This window comes from Mauremys mutica, chromosome 1, assembly GCF_020497125.1.
Source record: "Mauremys mutica isolate MM-2020 ecotype Southern chromosome 1, ASM2049712v1, whole genome shotgun sequence".
NCBI lineage: Eukaryota > Metazoa > Chordata > Testudines > Geoemydidae > Mauremys > Mauremys mutica.
This window is the reverse complement of record NC_059072.1, coordinates 266286223-266302328: the sequence shown is the minus strand read 5'-3', so window position 1 is coordinate 266302328 and position 16106 is coordinate 266286223. Positions and strand designations below refer to the sequence as shown.

Sequence of the window (16106 nt, the reverse complement as noted above, 5' to 3'; positions counted from 1 at the left end):
CCACCTCAGTCCTGTGATAGATAATTTCATGGAGGATAGATCCATCTGCTCTAATTTACAGGCAGTTGCAACAGGCCCCTAGGAGCCACTGGAGGTCTATCAAAAATAGCTAGAGCACAGTAGGTACTGTGAGGAGGGAGTGAGATCCTCAAGCAGGGTAGGCCAGCTTTATGCCATCCAGACAACCCTCTTACACGGCTGCATTGATAGCCCCTTTACACTACCAGCACAGCAGAAAGGGGTAATGGGGCAAAGCAGAGTTGACCCCAGTGGATCTAAGATCCCATTATAAATTTAAACAGTAGGACTTGATCCTGACCTACTTATACTCTGCTTGTAGCAGCGTAGATCTTGAACTTCTGGACCTCCATTTAACTGGACTTCCTCTAACTCTGAGTGACCACCTTCATCTATCTAGGGCAGGGGTGGCCAACCTGAGCCTGAGGAGGAGCCAGTATTTACCAATGTACATTGCCAAAGAGCCACAGTAATACGTCAGCAGCCCCCCATCAGCTCCCTCCACCTGCTCCCAGCGCCTCCCACCCACCAGCAGCCCTGCCAATCAGTGCCCCCCCTTCCCTCCCAATCAGCTGTTTCATGGCATGCAGGAGGCTCTGGGTGGGAGGAAGAGGAGCGAGGGCCTAGCAGGCTCAGGGGAGGGGGCAGGGCCTATGGCAGAGCCAGGCGTTGAGCAGTGAGCACACTCCAGCATATTGGAAAGTTGGTGCCTGTAGCTCTAGCCCCAGAGTTGGTGCCTATACAAGGAGCTGCACATTAACTTCTGAAGAGCCGCATGTGGCTCCGGAGCCACAGGTTGGTCACTCCGATCTAGGGCCTGAACTTCAGAGGTGCTGAGCTGGATTTGGCTTCCATTGACTTTGGACCAATAGGTAATCAGAACCCCTGAAAATCAGACTACAGTCAAACATTCTAAGTCAGAGGCCAAATTTGGAAAATCTGAGCTACAGCAAACCTGGTTATGAGAGCCACTTGCGGTAGCTACTTTCACATTTTAATAACTAGTTTAAGTGGTTGGAATTAAGTTTCCCATTTCAGTACAATGAAGTAAGTGAATCCACAGTAGCTGAATTACCTGCAAAATTAATTCTGCAGTGCAGGTTACTTTTCTGTATTTATCTTGGGACATCACATTTCATGACAAATATAGAAAGAAAATAGAACTGTGACCTCAGGATACAGTATCACTGCAGTAAATGTATTCTGTATATACCCTGAATTGGTGGATTAACTGTAAGGAAGTAAATAACCCCTTTCACTACTGTTGTTGTTGTTATTTATAGGGCCAGTTCAGAAGCATGGGCTTAAGTCTCATCAACTTCAATGGGATTTAAGTAGTTTCTTAAATGTTGTCCTAAATCTGAGCCATACTGTAGTCTAGAGGCCAGCCAGGGTTGTAGGTAACTGCACAAAGATAGAGTAAATGACAGGCCCTGCCCCCAGCCTTCCCCTTTATCACTTTGTTCTTTCCTTCCAGTGGTTTCAGAGCACAGTGAGTAAAGATGACTATATGCCAGAAACACTGAAGAATTTCCTCTTCTCCAACTTTGAACCTTTGCACAAATTTCACACCACTTTTCTGAAGGAAATTGAGCAGAGACTTGCTCTGTGGTAAGAATGTTATTCATTATTTATTACTATTACATCTCTCAGTTAAGTATTTCCACATTCCAGTTTGGTAAATTTTTGCTCCATGTGGGTTGACTGTCATGATTCATTTGGGTGGATCAAAAATGTTGGTTGTTAATAGAATGTATTAAGAAAATCTGCTTTGTGTTAATTCAATTGATAGAGTGTATAATACAGCTATATTGAAACAAGGTAATACAAACTAGTAAAGTTTCCTATCACGTGATGATACTTTTCCATTCCTGTAGTAACTCTGGAGGGTGTCAAAGAGCAGCTACTAAATGTATTCACTTTTACATCAGCAGGTCCAGAGAACTTGCATACAAGAGTTTTAAAAGAGTTGGCTTAGGTGCTCTCTGGACAATTGATGTTGATTTTCAATAAATCTTGGAACACCAGGGAAGTTCCAGAGAACTGGAAGAAGGCTAATGCTGTGCCAATATTAAAAAAGGGTAAATAGGATGATGTGGGAATTATAGGCCTGTCAGTCTGACTGATTCTGGGCAAGATAATGGAGCAGCTGATGTGAGACTCAGTTAATAAAGAATTAAAGGAGGGTAATATAATTAATACCGATTAACATGAGTTTATGGAAAATAGATTGTGTCAAACTAACTTGGTATCTTTTTTTAATGAGATTCCAAGTTTAGTTGATAAAAGTAATAGAAATCTAAGTATATTACATCAACGCTATAAGGTATTTGATTTGATGCAGCACACATTTTGATTAAAAAACTAGACAGGTATAAAATTAATATCAGACACATGAAATGGATTAAAAACTGGCTAACTGATAGGTCTCAAAATATAATTGTAAACAGAATCCTCGTTGAGTGGGTATGTTTCTAGTGAGGTCCTGCAGAGATCAGTTCTTGGCTCTATGCTATTTAACATTTTTATCAGTGACCTGGAAGAGAACATAAAATCATCAGTAATAAAGTTGTAAGGTGACACACAAAATGAGGGAGTGGTAAATAATGAAGTGAACCTGACACTGATACAGAGCAATCTGGATTGCTTTGTAAGCAGGGCACAGGCAAACAATATGTATTTTAATATGGCTAAAATAAATGTATAGATCTAGGACAGCAGTTCCCAAACTTTTGAGAGTCGTGCCCCTCCCTTACCCATCTGCGCTCCCTCTCTTCCCCTCCCACCCCCAGAGCCAGGAGCGGGGCTGCAGCTCCAGGTAGGGGAGGGCAAGGGGGGCACAGCACAGACAGCGGTAAGGGGGCCACAGCTGGATCTGGAATCCCCTCCTCGATCGGGCCTCTCGACCACTGGAAGGAGTTTATCACCCATCCCATACTTAGAATACATCTCCCCTCTAATGGCACCGATGTTACCCCTACTGGAACAAGAATCAGGCTTCTCTCCACTGAGTCTAAACCACTTGATGAACCTTTCTTCCCCTACCCTACATGTCCACCACCCCCCAGGAGACCTGCACCAGTTTGGGCTCAACCTCCGCATCATCTGTCTCGGAGGCGCTGGTACCCCATGCTGTTAGGGTGACCAGATAACAAGTATGAAAAATCGGGACTGGGGTGGGGGGTATGGTAATATGAGCCCATATGAAAAAAAGCCCCAAATATTGGGACTGTCCCTATAAAATAGGGACATCTGGTCACCCTACATGCTGTGGGGGCTCCCACGTCCACCAATTGATCCTTCCTGCCGGCTGTATTGGGGGTCTTGGGACCTGTACTCTCCTGAAAAGTTGATCTGCTATGCCAGGGAGTCACCACTTGTCTCCCCTCTAAGGGGATGCTCAGATCTGCCCCTGGATCTGCAGGAGGAGGAGGAACATTACTCTCCGGATCCAGTGGTTCTGCTGGAACCAGCAAGACTGCCATTGTTTTCCCCAGATGAAGCAGTGACTCCTATGTCTCCTCCAGCCCCATCTTCCCCTCCCCTCCTTAACCCTCCCCCTTTCCTCCTGATTACATTAGGCAGTTCCAGGAACTTCTTCACAGCATTGCTGGATAGCTTCAGATTCCTTTCTCGAGGAGATCCAGGACTCCTAGCACAGACTTTTAGACATCCTCCATGCATCCGGACCCAACAGAATAGCTTTCCACATTAATGAAGCCATACTGGAGCCAACTAGGATAGTCTGGCACATCTCTGCCATCTGTGCTCCTACCTGCAAAAGGACAGAGAAGCTCTATTACATGCTGGCCAAAGGAGAGGAATTTCTGTGTTCTCACCCTGCTCCCAACTCACTGGTGGTCCATGCTACTTCTGAAAGGGCTGGACAGTGACATCCCTGGTCTGCTTCAGCTGATAGAGGGCAAATGCCTGGATCTGTTGGGAAGAAAGGTCTTCTCATCATCCAGATTCCAGTTCAGGATAGCCAATTACCAGGTGCTAACAGATAAAATACAATTTACTGAACTATGCCAAGTTTGCAGAGTTTACTGATAGCCTTTCCGCAGCAGGACAGAGCTTGTTTTCAAGCTCTGATAGACAAAGGCAAACTGATAGCCAGGGCTATTTTCCAATCTGCAGTCAATACCACTGATACCTCCTCTAGAGCTCTGGCTACCGCCATCATCCTGTGCAGGGAGTCATGGCTCTATGAATCAGGGTTCCCTAGGGAGATCCAGAATACCATTGAGCATGCCATCAATGAATCACACCTCTTCAACCAGAAGATGGATGAGTCTCTCCATGCCCTGAAGGACTCCAGGACTACCCTCTGCTCCCTGGACATATACACACTTGCCCGTAAGAGGAAGTTTCACTGCCCATCAGTGAGATCTAGGCCCATGGCTCAGCAGTTTTTCCATCAGAGGCCCTATGAACCACCATGTAAGAGACAGAAGGTTCAAAAGTCCCGCTTCCCTACACACTCTGCAACAGGCTCTGCAACCCAACCTCAGCCGCCAGCTTGACATTATTTTTGATGGGAGCTCAAGAACTGTGAAACACTAAGCTCAATACCTCCCAACTCCCACACACCACACTTTTTCAGCAGTTGGAGGGCAATAACAACAGACAAGTGGGTGCAGGATAGAGTTTGCATCCTTATCTCCTCCAAAAAAACCCTCCCCATCCTCCTTTGAGGGCCACTCTCATGAGAGTATTCTCAAACAAGAGGTGAACTTCTTACTGCAGCAAGGAGTCATAGAACACATCCCTCCACAGTACCAAGGGAAGAAGGGTTTGTTTACTTGCTGTAAGATGCTTCATATCCAAAAACGGAGGCACCTAAAATCAAAGGGCACTTTTGAAAATGTTGGCCTTAATTACTCATCCTGCAGTCACTCCTGCAGGTGTTAAGAGTTTTGTCAGACTATGCGTACTATATTTTCTTCTGAGGACAGTTTGAAGCTCAGCAAAATTTTCCTCACCTGAATGTAGCCTTGTCTTTTTACTCCCATGTACACATCTAACCCCTGAATTGAGACACAGAGTTGCTGTAGTTTCTCTTCTATGGACTTATCTACACTTAAAACATTGCAGCGGCACTGCTGTATTGCTTCAGTGAAGATGCTACTTATGCCAACGACAGCGGTTCTCCCGTCAGTGTAGGTAATCTACCTCCACGAGAGGCAGTAGATAGGTCAACAGGTGAATTCTCCCATCTACATAGCTCTGTCTACACCAGGAGGCAGGTCGGTTTAACTGCATCACTCAGGGGTGTGGATTTTTCACACCCCTGAATGATGTAGTTATACCAAACTAATTTCCCAGTGTAGACCAGGCCTATGTCAACTTCTTTAATTTCTCTATCTCTAATAATATGTAGGAATGGTGGAACAGTTTCACTGAGGCATGAGACATGAAAAAGCTTCATTCTCTTCAAGGGCTTTGTCACATGAAAAAAGAGTCTTTGAATAAAAAGATCTGCACTACACAGAGTTTCTAGAACTCTTTGTGGGCTCAATATGGGATTTTATATTTTGTTGTGCTTTTTGTGTTTCACGGCTCGCCGGTGTGATGGGGAACAAATGAAAGGATGTTGGCAGTTTTGTTCCCCATTGTCGTCTGAATACTAGTCTGCTGAGAGGACCTACATTGGGCTGAAGGAGCAAAAAAAACTCCTGTTGGAATTACACACTTCATTTTAAAGCACAGCTTGCTACCTCCGTTGATACAGGCTTCTCACATAAAATTCACAAAGAGGACCAGAGGTTCGTTTTTTCAATGCTGTTCTCTTTTTATTGCTTTGAAACAGTGCTAGCTACTCAGCTGTTACATGTACTCTCTGGGGAAGAGAAATCTCCCATAGTGAGTAACTGTTCTCCCCCCCACACACCCCAGAGTGTAGGATCTTGGTTTTTTTAAACTGAGAGATAAATGTAATTAGCTCTTTCTTCTACTTAGATATATTTTTTGTTTGTCTGGAAGTGTTCTTGTGTTTTTGGAAGCTCTATGTCCAGTCTTTTCTGGACATAGACCAGACAAGCAGATGCATTGCCATAGTGATTGTAAATCATCAACTGAAATGGTTGATATATCTGTCTGGGTTTTTGATTTACAGAGAGATATCCCCAAAACTATTATGGTTTGGCTCAAAGAGTCCTTAACTATGAATCTTTTAAAAATATACTGGGTTGTTGTAGCTGTGTTGGTCCCAGGATATTGGCGAGACAAAGTGGGTGAGATAATCTTTTATTGGACAAATTTCAGTTGCTGAGAGAGATAAGCTTTCGAGCTTACATATAGCTTTTCTTCAGGTCTGGGAAATGTGTCACAGCTAAATATAGGGGGGGAACAGATTGTTTAACATAAGTAGTTAACACAGTAGTCTTTTATCACTTTCCTGTGTGAGTTCATTCGAGTGCATAGTGATTGTCTGGTTTCACCCACAAAATAGTTGTTGGGACATTTAGTGCACTGGATAAGGTACACCACAAGTTGTGATAGTACTATTTAGGACCCATGGATGTTGAAAGATGTGTTGGGTGGGGGGGAATTGATCATTGTAGCAGTGGAGACATGTATATAAGTCTGGTGCTGCTTTGAATTGGTGGATCCTGGTCTGTGGAGAGCTTGCTTCTGAGATGAGCTTGGTGAGGTTGAGGGGTTGTTTGAAGGCCAGAATTAGGAGTTCAGGAATGATTTCTTTCAGGATGTGGTCCCTGTCGAGTATGGGTTTGTAATTGTTTAATGATACCCCATATGGGTTCCAGTGCCAGGTAGCAGGTGACAACTAGAGGTGTATGGTCGGAGAGGGTTTTATTTCCATATTAAAGCAGGTTCTCTCAAGGTATTTGGGTGGCCTGTTACGTGATGTGATATACTTCTCTGGTGGAGTGTCCTTGCTGGTGAAGGCGGCTTTAAGTGTGCTAAGGTGTATATCCCTGGACTTGCTCCTCAGAGTCTATTCTGTGGTATCTGAGTGCCTGGGTGTAGATAACCAATTTCTTCGGGTGTTTGGGGTGGTTACTGAATCTGTGAAGGTAAGTATGGTGATCCATAGGTTTCTTGTATATAGTTGTCTGTAGAGTTCCATTAATGAAGCTGATCATGGTATCCAGGAAGTTGATGCTAGTGTGGGAGTGTTCTAGAGAGAGTTTAATAGGTAGGTGGTGGTTGCTGAAGTTGTGGAAATCTGTGAGGGAGTTAGGTCATCAGTCCAGAGGATGAAAATATTATCGATGTATCTCAGGTATGTCGTTGGTTTTGTGGTGCATTTTTTCAGAATTTCTTTCTCAAGGTGGCCCAAGAAGAGGGTGGCATACTGGAAGCCATCCTGGTGACCATGGCTATACTGGTGGTTTGGACAAAGTGTGTGTTGTTGAATGTAAAATTGTTATGGGTGAGGATGAAATGAATGATTTTGGCCCTATGTTTGGGGTGGAATATTTAATGTTGTCCATTGTCTTGTGGATATTTGAGGTGGGCTGCGATGCCATGATCGTGAGGGATGTTCGTGTACAGGGAGGTGACATCTATGGCAGCAAAAATGGTGTTCTGAGGGAGGCTGTTAATGTTGCGGAGTTTGTAGAGGTAGTCCCTTGTGTCCTGCAAGAAGCTGATCCTTTCTGTGGTGAGAGGTTTGAGGAGGGTTTCTAGGAGTCCCAATATTCCTTCTGTAAGAGTGCTGAGGCCAGCTATCATGGGTCTGCCTGGGTTCCCTTGTTTGTGTATCTTGGGAAGCAGGTAGAAGGTTCCTGGGGTGGGTTCATGGGGGAATGAGGCTGTAGAGTTTCTCTTGGAGTTGTTTGGGGAAGGATTTGCTGATATCTTTAAATTCCATGTAGGGTCTTTAATGCACCCTATCAATCCCAGGCCAGTGGAGCAATCCCCAGTTTTTAAGGTCTAACATAGTATTCAATTTACCTTAGACTGAGGAAGGATCATCTGAACCCTGCTGAGATCCAGGAAGTCTGATACTGACACTGTTACGACAATCCTCAAGCTCTAGTAAGTTTAGTGCTCAGGCTAGCTAGTGGATCTCTAGCAAATTTTTCAACTCCTGTCAGCTTCTATTTCCTTCTCAATGCCTCGCGTAAACCCTCCCTCCAGATGCTGAAATCTGAGAGGTTTTTGCTAACTACTGGGAATACATTTCTGAGCCACATCTGGTAGTACTGAGAGAACAAACTGCAGACTCTAAAGGTGCGTTAGAACTGGAAGCCAAATTACTAATTTCTCTGTGAAAAGATTAGTTTTCCTGTTTTTATTAAAAGTATCTAAAGCTATTTCTCTCTAGTATGTATGTCAAGTCTGGAAGGCTACAAGATTTAGGATGTCTGTGAAGTATTTGTGTGGCATTAAACCCTAAATGCAGAAATAATTACTCTGCTCATTCAGCTACCAGTATCCTAGCAGAATGCACGGTCAACCTATGGAACTCGTTGCCAACGGATGTTATGAAAGCTAAAAGTACAACTGGATTCAAAAAAGAATTAGATAATTTCATGGAGGATAGGTCCATCAGTGGTCAATAGCCAAGATGGTCAGGGGTACAACCCCATGTTCTGGGTATCCCATATCCATACTTATACTCGACAGGGACCACATCCCTAAACCTCTGACTGCTAGAAACGGACTGTATGAGAGAAAATGCACCACTCAATAAATTGCCCTGTTCTGTTCACTTCCTCTGAAGCATCTGGCACCGGCCACTGTTGGAAGAGGGGATACTGGGCTAGATGGACCATTAATTAGTCTGACCCAGTATGGCCATTCTTATGTTCTTATTGTCCTCTGCAGTCATCATCTACATTTTATACCAGTCTGTAAGCTAACAAGGGAAAGGTGCATATTTATGGATTTGTATCAACCCTCCACTATCAGAACTTATGAAAGCTAATTTGGAAACCTATTATGCAAAACACTGATAGAGCCATGAAAAGATGAGCTAAATGTCCCAGTCTCTTGTCTGAGAAGGTGTACGGTGACCAGAATGAATAGCCAATTTAATATTTTACATAAACTGCAAAGGAAAACCAATCTTACTTTCAACTATGAGAATACTAACTAAATTCAGCTGGCTCTTCTCCTACTTGTATGTGACAGATGAAAGCTCCGAAGTTACAGTATGTCTCCTCTCAAAAAATAGAGCATGCACAAGTCTTCCTAATCTTCACATTATCCATCAGCGCTACTGAAATGGAGATGGCTTTTCTGCAGTGCCTGAAACAGAGACCGTATGTTGTAATGCAGATTGCAGTTCTCTTGGCTGTGGCAAATACAGCATCACACCAGGCAACAGGTAAAATTTTCAAAAGCACATAAGTCCCATTTTCAAAAATGGTTTAGGAACTCTGGAGCATAAGCCTCATCAAACGTCTCTGGGACTTAGGTTTCTATGGGCTAAGTACACAAAGGGGACTAAAACTGAGTTGCAGCACCTATGTTTAGGCACCCTGCTGCCTAGTGGAATCCACAACCCCGAGTTAAATTCCCGGGCTCCCCATACAATGCATGAGGAGAGTTAAGTGCCTAATAATGGGATCCACAAAAGCCAGCAAGCTGAGTAGGAAGCTGCTCAAACTAGCCAGTAGGAAATGCTGAGGAGAAGGTGTGGGTCTAAGACCCTAAAAGGAATTTAGGTGCCTATTTCCACTTGAGATTCTCAGCTGTGAACCTGCTCCTGGAGTCAGGACCCCCTAAATCCTTGCTCAGAAAAAATGATGGCAGTGCCCCCCGATAGCCTCTGGCCTAGTAGCTAGTGAGAGCACTCACCCAGCATGTGGATCACTTGGGATCAGCTCCCCCCTTTGTGGAGCTGGGACTGGAATTTGTGACTCCCTCGCTGTAGACGAGTGCCTGAACCACTGGGCTCTGGGAGATTGGGCCGGGGGGGCTCTTTCAATCTCTCTTGTGAGGAAGATGGTCAATTGTGTATAGGTGAGTTTTGAGGATCTAAATTTTGGATTTAGGTGCCTAAAGAAGAGTTTTGCGCCTAAATCTCTTTGTGGCTCTAGCCCTAAATGCCTAACTCAAAGCCCCAGTGACTTTCAAAGAGACTTGGTTCCAAAGTACCTAAATCACTTTTGAAAAGAAGACATATGCTACTAAGGCAGGTAGGCATTTCTGAAAATGTCACTCTTTGTTTATCTTAAATGATTGCACTGGTTTGACTAAATTGATTTAAAAATCAGTCTTATTAAACTCTTAAAGGATAAAGAAACCTTTACATTAGCCCTTGCTTAAAATGGTTTTGCTATAGGCTTGTCTATATACAGAAATTGTACTGATTTAACTAAGTCTGTTCCAAAATGGGTCTAGTGACAACGGTACCGCCCCGTTGTGTGGGCAATCTTACCTCGGCCTAAGAGTGACTTGTGTAGATTTAGCTTAATTCAATTATCACAAAAGGCCCCGTGGCCTTGGAGCAGCCGGAGATAGAAAATGCTGGTATAAAGCTGGCGGAAGAAGTGCAGTTGCTGCTGCTTTCCCCCCAATATCATAAGAGCAAAAGTGTTGCTGGGAAGGTGAGGAGGCTCTGCCATGTCCAATCCTACACAGGATTTTTATTTTATTTTAAGTTAGCCTCTGCTGGAGACCTGAGTGGCTCAGGATCAGAGAGTTACATCTGCTGTCCTGTTACACCCACATCCCCTCTCATCCATTGGGTTATATTAGGTAATAGTGTAGTAACCCTGGCCCTGGGACTAGCCCCTGCTGCAGCATAGAGAGAGCGAGCTCCGGAGAGGGTAGTTCGAGTGGGGCGGAGGCTTGGAAACTGTCCAAAGGGGACAGTTGGAAAAAGCTGTGAGAGAAGGAGGGAAGGATGCGGAGCTAGCAGATGACCTGGAGGTGAGGGGATACAATAGAAGAACAGGAGACTAAAAGCAGGGCCGGCTCTACAGTTTTTGCCGCCCCAAGCAGCACGCTGAATTGCCGCCCTGGGCTGGGGGGGGGGGCAGTCCGTGTGCCCTTAGGGCGGCAGGCACGCCTAAGGGCTCTAGGCTCCCCGCTGCGGCGGGGAGCCCAGAGCCTTTTAACTCCCAGCCGCGGCTGGGAGTCAGAGGGCTCCGGGCTGCCCGTGGGGGCGGGGAGCCCAGAGCCTTTTAAATCCCAGCCGCAGCCGGGAGTCAGAGGGCTCCGGGCTGCCCGCGGGGGCGGGGAGCCCAGAGCCTTTTAAATCCCAGCCGCAGCCGGGAGTCAGAAGACTCTGATTCCCAGCAGCGGCTGGGATTTAAAAGGCTCTTCGCTGCCCGCCACGGCGGGCAGCCCGGAGCCCTCTGATTCCCGGCCGGGGCTGGCGGCAGGGCGGCTCTAGGCGGCGCTTTGGCGGTTGCGGGTCGGTGGCTCCGGTGGACCTGCGGAGGTCCATGCCTGCGGGAGGTCCACCGGGGCCATCTGCCGCCCTCCCCAGGATGCCGCCCCAAGCGGGCGCTTGGCCCGCTGGTGCCTAGAGCCGCCCCTGACTAAAAGTAGGACACTGGGAAATGCGAAGGGGAAAGAAGGAAAATAAGAGAGGTTTCAGGTCAGGAGAAGCAGAAAAAACCCCAGCTGTGGGTATGCGAGCAGTCAATATTAGTAGAGGGAATAAAATCCACAGACATACTAGAGAGAGAGAGAGTACCAAGGAAAAAAACTGAAAGTAAATATAATTGATGAAAAAGGGTATTGATCAAACAGCTCTGTTAGATGAAAATAGATCCTGAAAATAGTAAACGTGAAGCCCACCCACAAAGAACCTAAAGTAATTGACCAGAGAGAATGACTGTCTGAACATCTGTTGAAGGAATAGAGTTCAAAGGTGCCTAATGGACAAGTGAGGGCTCATTAGGTAAAGAAACCCAACTTGCAGATAAACTCGGGCGAAAAGAGGCACAGCCACAGGACCACTGAATACAAGAAGTACGTTAAATCAAAGAGGATCAAAGAATGGAACTGCACTTATAGCCAAGGAGAGGAAAAGTTGATTTTTCTCTCAAGTGACACAGTATGTTTGAGTAATCTCTTTTGTTCTTGTTAATAACAATGCTTTTGGTTTTAACTGCACAGTGTGAGGAAGAGTAGCTTGTACGAACTCGCAAAGGTTCATGTGTTGGTAACCTATAGTTTATTATTATAAAAGTAAGTACTTGGTAAGGTTCTATATTATTTATGCTCCTGGTACTATTTTTGGGCTTTCCCTTATAAAGTTCTAAACATTTTAAAATTTTCCATTTTGTCTTGGTTTGCCTCTGCCTTGCCTCAAAATTAGCCGAGCCAGGTCACTGTAATAGCATTGTAATATTTTCAGTTTTACTTTCTATCTTGTTCTTGTATACACTCTAATATCTTGTTTGTATTGAATGGACCAGCTGCATATTCAATCTGGTTCAGGTTTCTCACTCACAGGGCTGACTAGGGCTTGGCTTGCACCACTTACACCATGGCAGTTGTTGGGGTGTGTCTGGCTGATTTAGTGGTGGCATTGTTGTCCTCTGAAAGATGTACTGTGTAATCTCTCTTGCTTTGGGAGAATAACTGCAGCAGAAGGGTTGGTGAGAGGAGTCATGAGAGAGCCTTTGGTCTAGCAGCATGAGCAGGCTCTTTGTCATCATGTTTCCAAATTGTTTTGTTTTTATCTTATCATGTTTTTAGTCTTCCAGGTTTTTTGTGTTCTATGTAGAAGGCATAGTTTTGCCTGGGAACCCTTATGAAATATGACACTTCAGTAAGGAATCATCTGAGAGCTTATACAGAGGCAGGTCTTGCTAGTCTTCATTTATGGTTTTCTGGGAAACTAACTAGACCAGGCGGAGGTATTATCCCCAAGCCCATAACATTGTATAGGTCAGTCTTGGGTCACTTTATTGTGGATAGGGTCACTAACACAATGCTAACTGTTTCTCCCAGAGCTGTGACTGAATTTTATGTTGACCTTTAGGGAACATGTGTTAATATTATTCCTGATTTATTTTCACGATCAAATTTCCATTTCCTATAAGAGTATTCCCTTGCAGTTTGAGACAGTATGTTCTTGCTACAGATTTCCTTCCACTGGCTCTGAAGTGGTGTGAGCTGAGGAAAAACAGAGGAGCTCTGTTCAAAGACCCAAAATAGCTGCTTGCAGAGTCTCTGTATATAGGGCAAACGTTGTTTTTAGCATCATATAATATAGTGTTAAAAATTGAATTCCTTATCAGTAGTTATAAGCAATCTCCTCCTCCAGTCTTAAAATCTTCACAATGACACAGTACTCAATGTTGTTCAGAATGAAATTTAAGAATATTTTCTGATGTGAAAGAAATAGAAGAATGCTGCACAAATTGCAGACATAATCTTCATTTTAAAATAAATCTTTAATTCCTGGCAAGCCCCAGGGTGCTGCTGAGTTGGAGCTTCCTTTCTCCATGGGTCTTCGTGATCCTTGAGGTTTGAAGGCTCAGACGTTCCTCTCTGAGACAGTGTTTACTGGAAGCGCTACAGGGCTCGCCTTGTGAGGTTTCTTGGAGCCTCTTTACCCTCGTGCGGGTGTTACTGAAGGAGTGGGTATCATGGCCCTTTTAAAATAAACAAACAAATGCCATTTGGAGGCTAGGTTATTAATACTTTTCCAAACCCATTGTTCTATTAAGTGGTCTGAGTGCAATGTTGTATTTAAAGTAAGGGAAAAGCAGCATCCTTAAGGAAATCCACTGTTGCTTCAGAGAAAAACACAAGCAAAAATATTCCAGTCCCACTGTACCATGACACCTACTCAGTCAGCTCCCCACATTAAACAGGATGGGCCAGATCCTCAACCCCTGCTCTATCCTTCCTCCATGGCCCTGCATGGACAGACAGATGCTGTAACAGTGCTGGGGATTTCACTTGCATAAGGGAATCCCTGATCAATGCTACACCACCTGCTCCCACTGCTCTCCTCCCCTGGCACAGTGGCATTGCTGAGAGTGTATCAGGGCAGAAGGGAATGTAGCCTGGCTATACTGTGCCCTGGTACTCTGGGATGGCTGAATGGAACTGTTCCAGGGACCATGACTTAGATAAGATTGCTTTAACTTGCACTAGGGGCCAAACAGGTTCTCTGCTGTGCTGAGAATCAGTAAAGGTGTGGAGCAGAAAGCTGGCAGATCTGGCCCTTGAATCTCAAATTACTAAAATCTAAGGTAATTAGATGCCCCCAAACTTGGATATCCCAGAGTGAAGGTTCCCTGATGGTGCCACATGCCTTTCTGGAATGTCAAGTTCAGCTGTGCTCAAACCTTGGAAAACCAGGAAATACAAAGTTAAGGGATGTGCCACTCCCGCAACGCAACCTTAACTTGCCCATGGATCTGGCTATAGCCACTGGAATGGTTCAGTAAGGGGGTCCCAGGGTATGAAGACATAAAGAATGACTAAGAGAATGTGCCATTGTTTGTGTTGTGTTGCATTCCATAGATTTGAACTGCAGCATATATTTGCCTGCACTCTGACTGCTTGTGCTAGGTGGGGGAAGGAGTAGTTGGAACAGGTGATTGGGATTTGAAGAGAGGTGCACGTGTACTTCAAAAGATCAAGTATGCCTCATTTCAGCACTGAATTCTGTCGGTTTTATCAGTATTAGGCACGGGGTATGCTTGTGTTATGTGTACTGTCAGCATTCCCGACGGTAGTCTCCAGGGCTCAGTGAGAACATAAGAACGGCCATGCTGAGTCAGACCAAAGGTCCATCTAGCCCAGTATCCTGTTTTCCAACAGTGGCCAATGCCAGGTGCTTCAGAGGGAATGAACAGAACAGGTAATCATCAAGTGATTCATCCCCTGTTGCCCATTCCCAGCTTCCGGCAAACAGAGGCTAGGGACACCATCCCTGCCCATCCTGGCTAATAGCCATTGATGGACCTATCCTCCATGAACATATCTAGTTCTTTTTTGAAACCTGTTATAGTCTTGGCCTTCCACAACATCCTTTGGCAAGGAGTTCCACAGGTTGACTGTGCATTGTGTGAAAAAATACTTCCTTTTGTTTGTTTTAAACCTGCTGCCTGTTAATTGCATCTGGTGACCCCTAGTGAGGAGTAACTGAAAGTAGTGGCTAAGACAGAATCCTCACAGCAAGGGGAAGGGGTAGTTACGTTTAGCAAGGTTGTGGTGGTTTGTGTGGGGTAGGCTCAGTGTTTGAGTGTAGGCCAGGTGTAGGTAGCTCCTCTTTGTTAAACCTGATATAAACACACGTTTTGCCTTAGCAAAGAGAAGGTTTCAGACTCTGCCCTACAATGTGCGTGTGCTTTGTTCCCAAAGTGTTCTGTTGCATTTGTGAGGCTACTGTGCTAGTGTGTATGTTGTCAGCACATTGGAGTATTACTCATTTAGGGCAGAGTTAAGGGGAGAGGGGTAGTGCTGTACCTTAAATCTGTATTTCCTGGCTTTCAGAGGTTTGTAGCTTAGGTAACTTTCTGGAAGTGCATAAAACACCATTGGGCAACTGGGGCATTTAATTTTCTTGGGTTTTTAAAAATTAATTTTCTCAGCATTCCCCATCTACCACAACCCATCTCTCCCCCGCCAGTGCCTCTGTCTCCTTGGCAATGATCACCCCAGCCACAGGATGCACTAGCTGCATGCTAGTCTCTTCAGTGCCCCGGCATCATCTCTCACCTCCTTGCACATCTAGAACAGCTTGGTTCTCCCTCCTCCTCTGGGAGACACAGACATTGGCAGGGGGTCACAGGGTGAGGAACTGGGGAGAGGATGCAGGGACTAGAATGGAGTCGGTGGGGTCACATTTTGAAGGGGGGGGAATCATAGGGGGCATGGATGGTCAGGTGTTTGGGGGAAAAGAGCTGAAGCCCTACCAGCATCCACCACTGCACAGCTCTGATCCTCTCCTTCCCATCCAATTCTTCCCTGCACTGCTTCAACACTCCTCTTCACTGCTTCAGCTCTCCGTGCTCCCCTCCACTGCTTTGACACTGCACTGACTCCTCCCACCTTCCCTCCCTGGTGCCATTGCTCTGATCACCCCCATGCTCCCTGCTGCTCCAAGCCCCCACACAAATCCCCACATACACGCGCACACACTGCTCTGAGCCTCCCTCACTCATACCAACTCCACTTTCCTCTTCGGCACT

General features: G+C 45.3%; 1 protein-coding gene across 5 annotated transcripts in view; it reads left to right on the top strand.

Moving 5' to 3' along the window:
- FARP1 (FERM, ARH/RhoGEF and pleckstrin domain protein 1) overlaps window positions 1-16106 on the top strand; it is a 327115-nt gene that overhangs the window by 273156 nt on the left and 37853 nt on the right. For all 5 annotated transcript variants that reach the window (XM_045009291.1, XM_045009283.1, XM_045009266.1 and 2 more), the window contains one exon: window positions 1496-1629. In XM_045009291.1, coding sequence (XP_044865226.1) covers window positions 1496-1629 — 134 coding nt within the window. The remainder of the gene's footprint in view (window positions 1-1495; window positions 1630-16106) is intronic.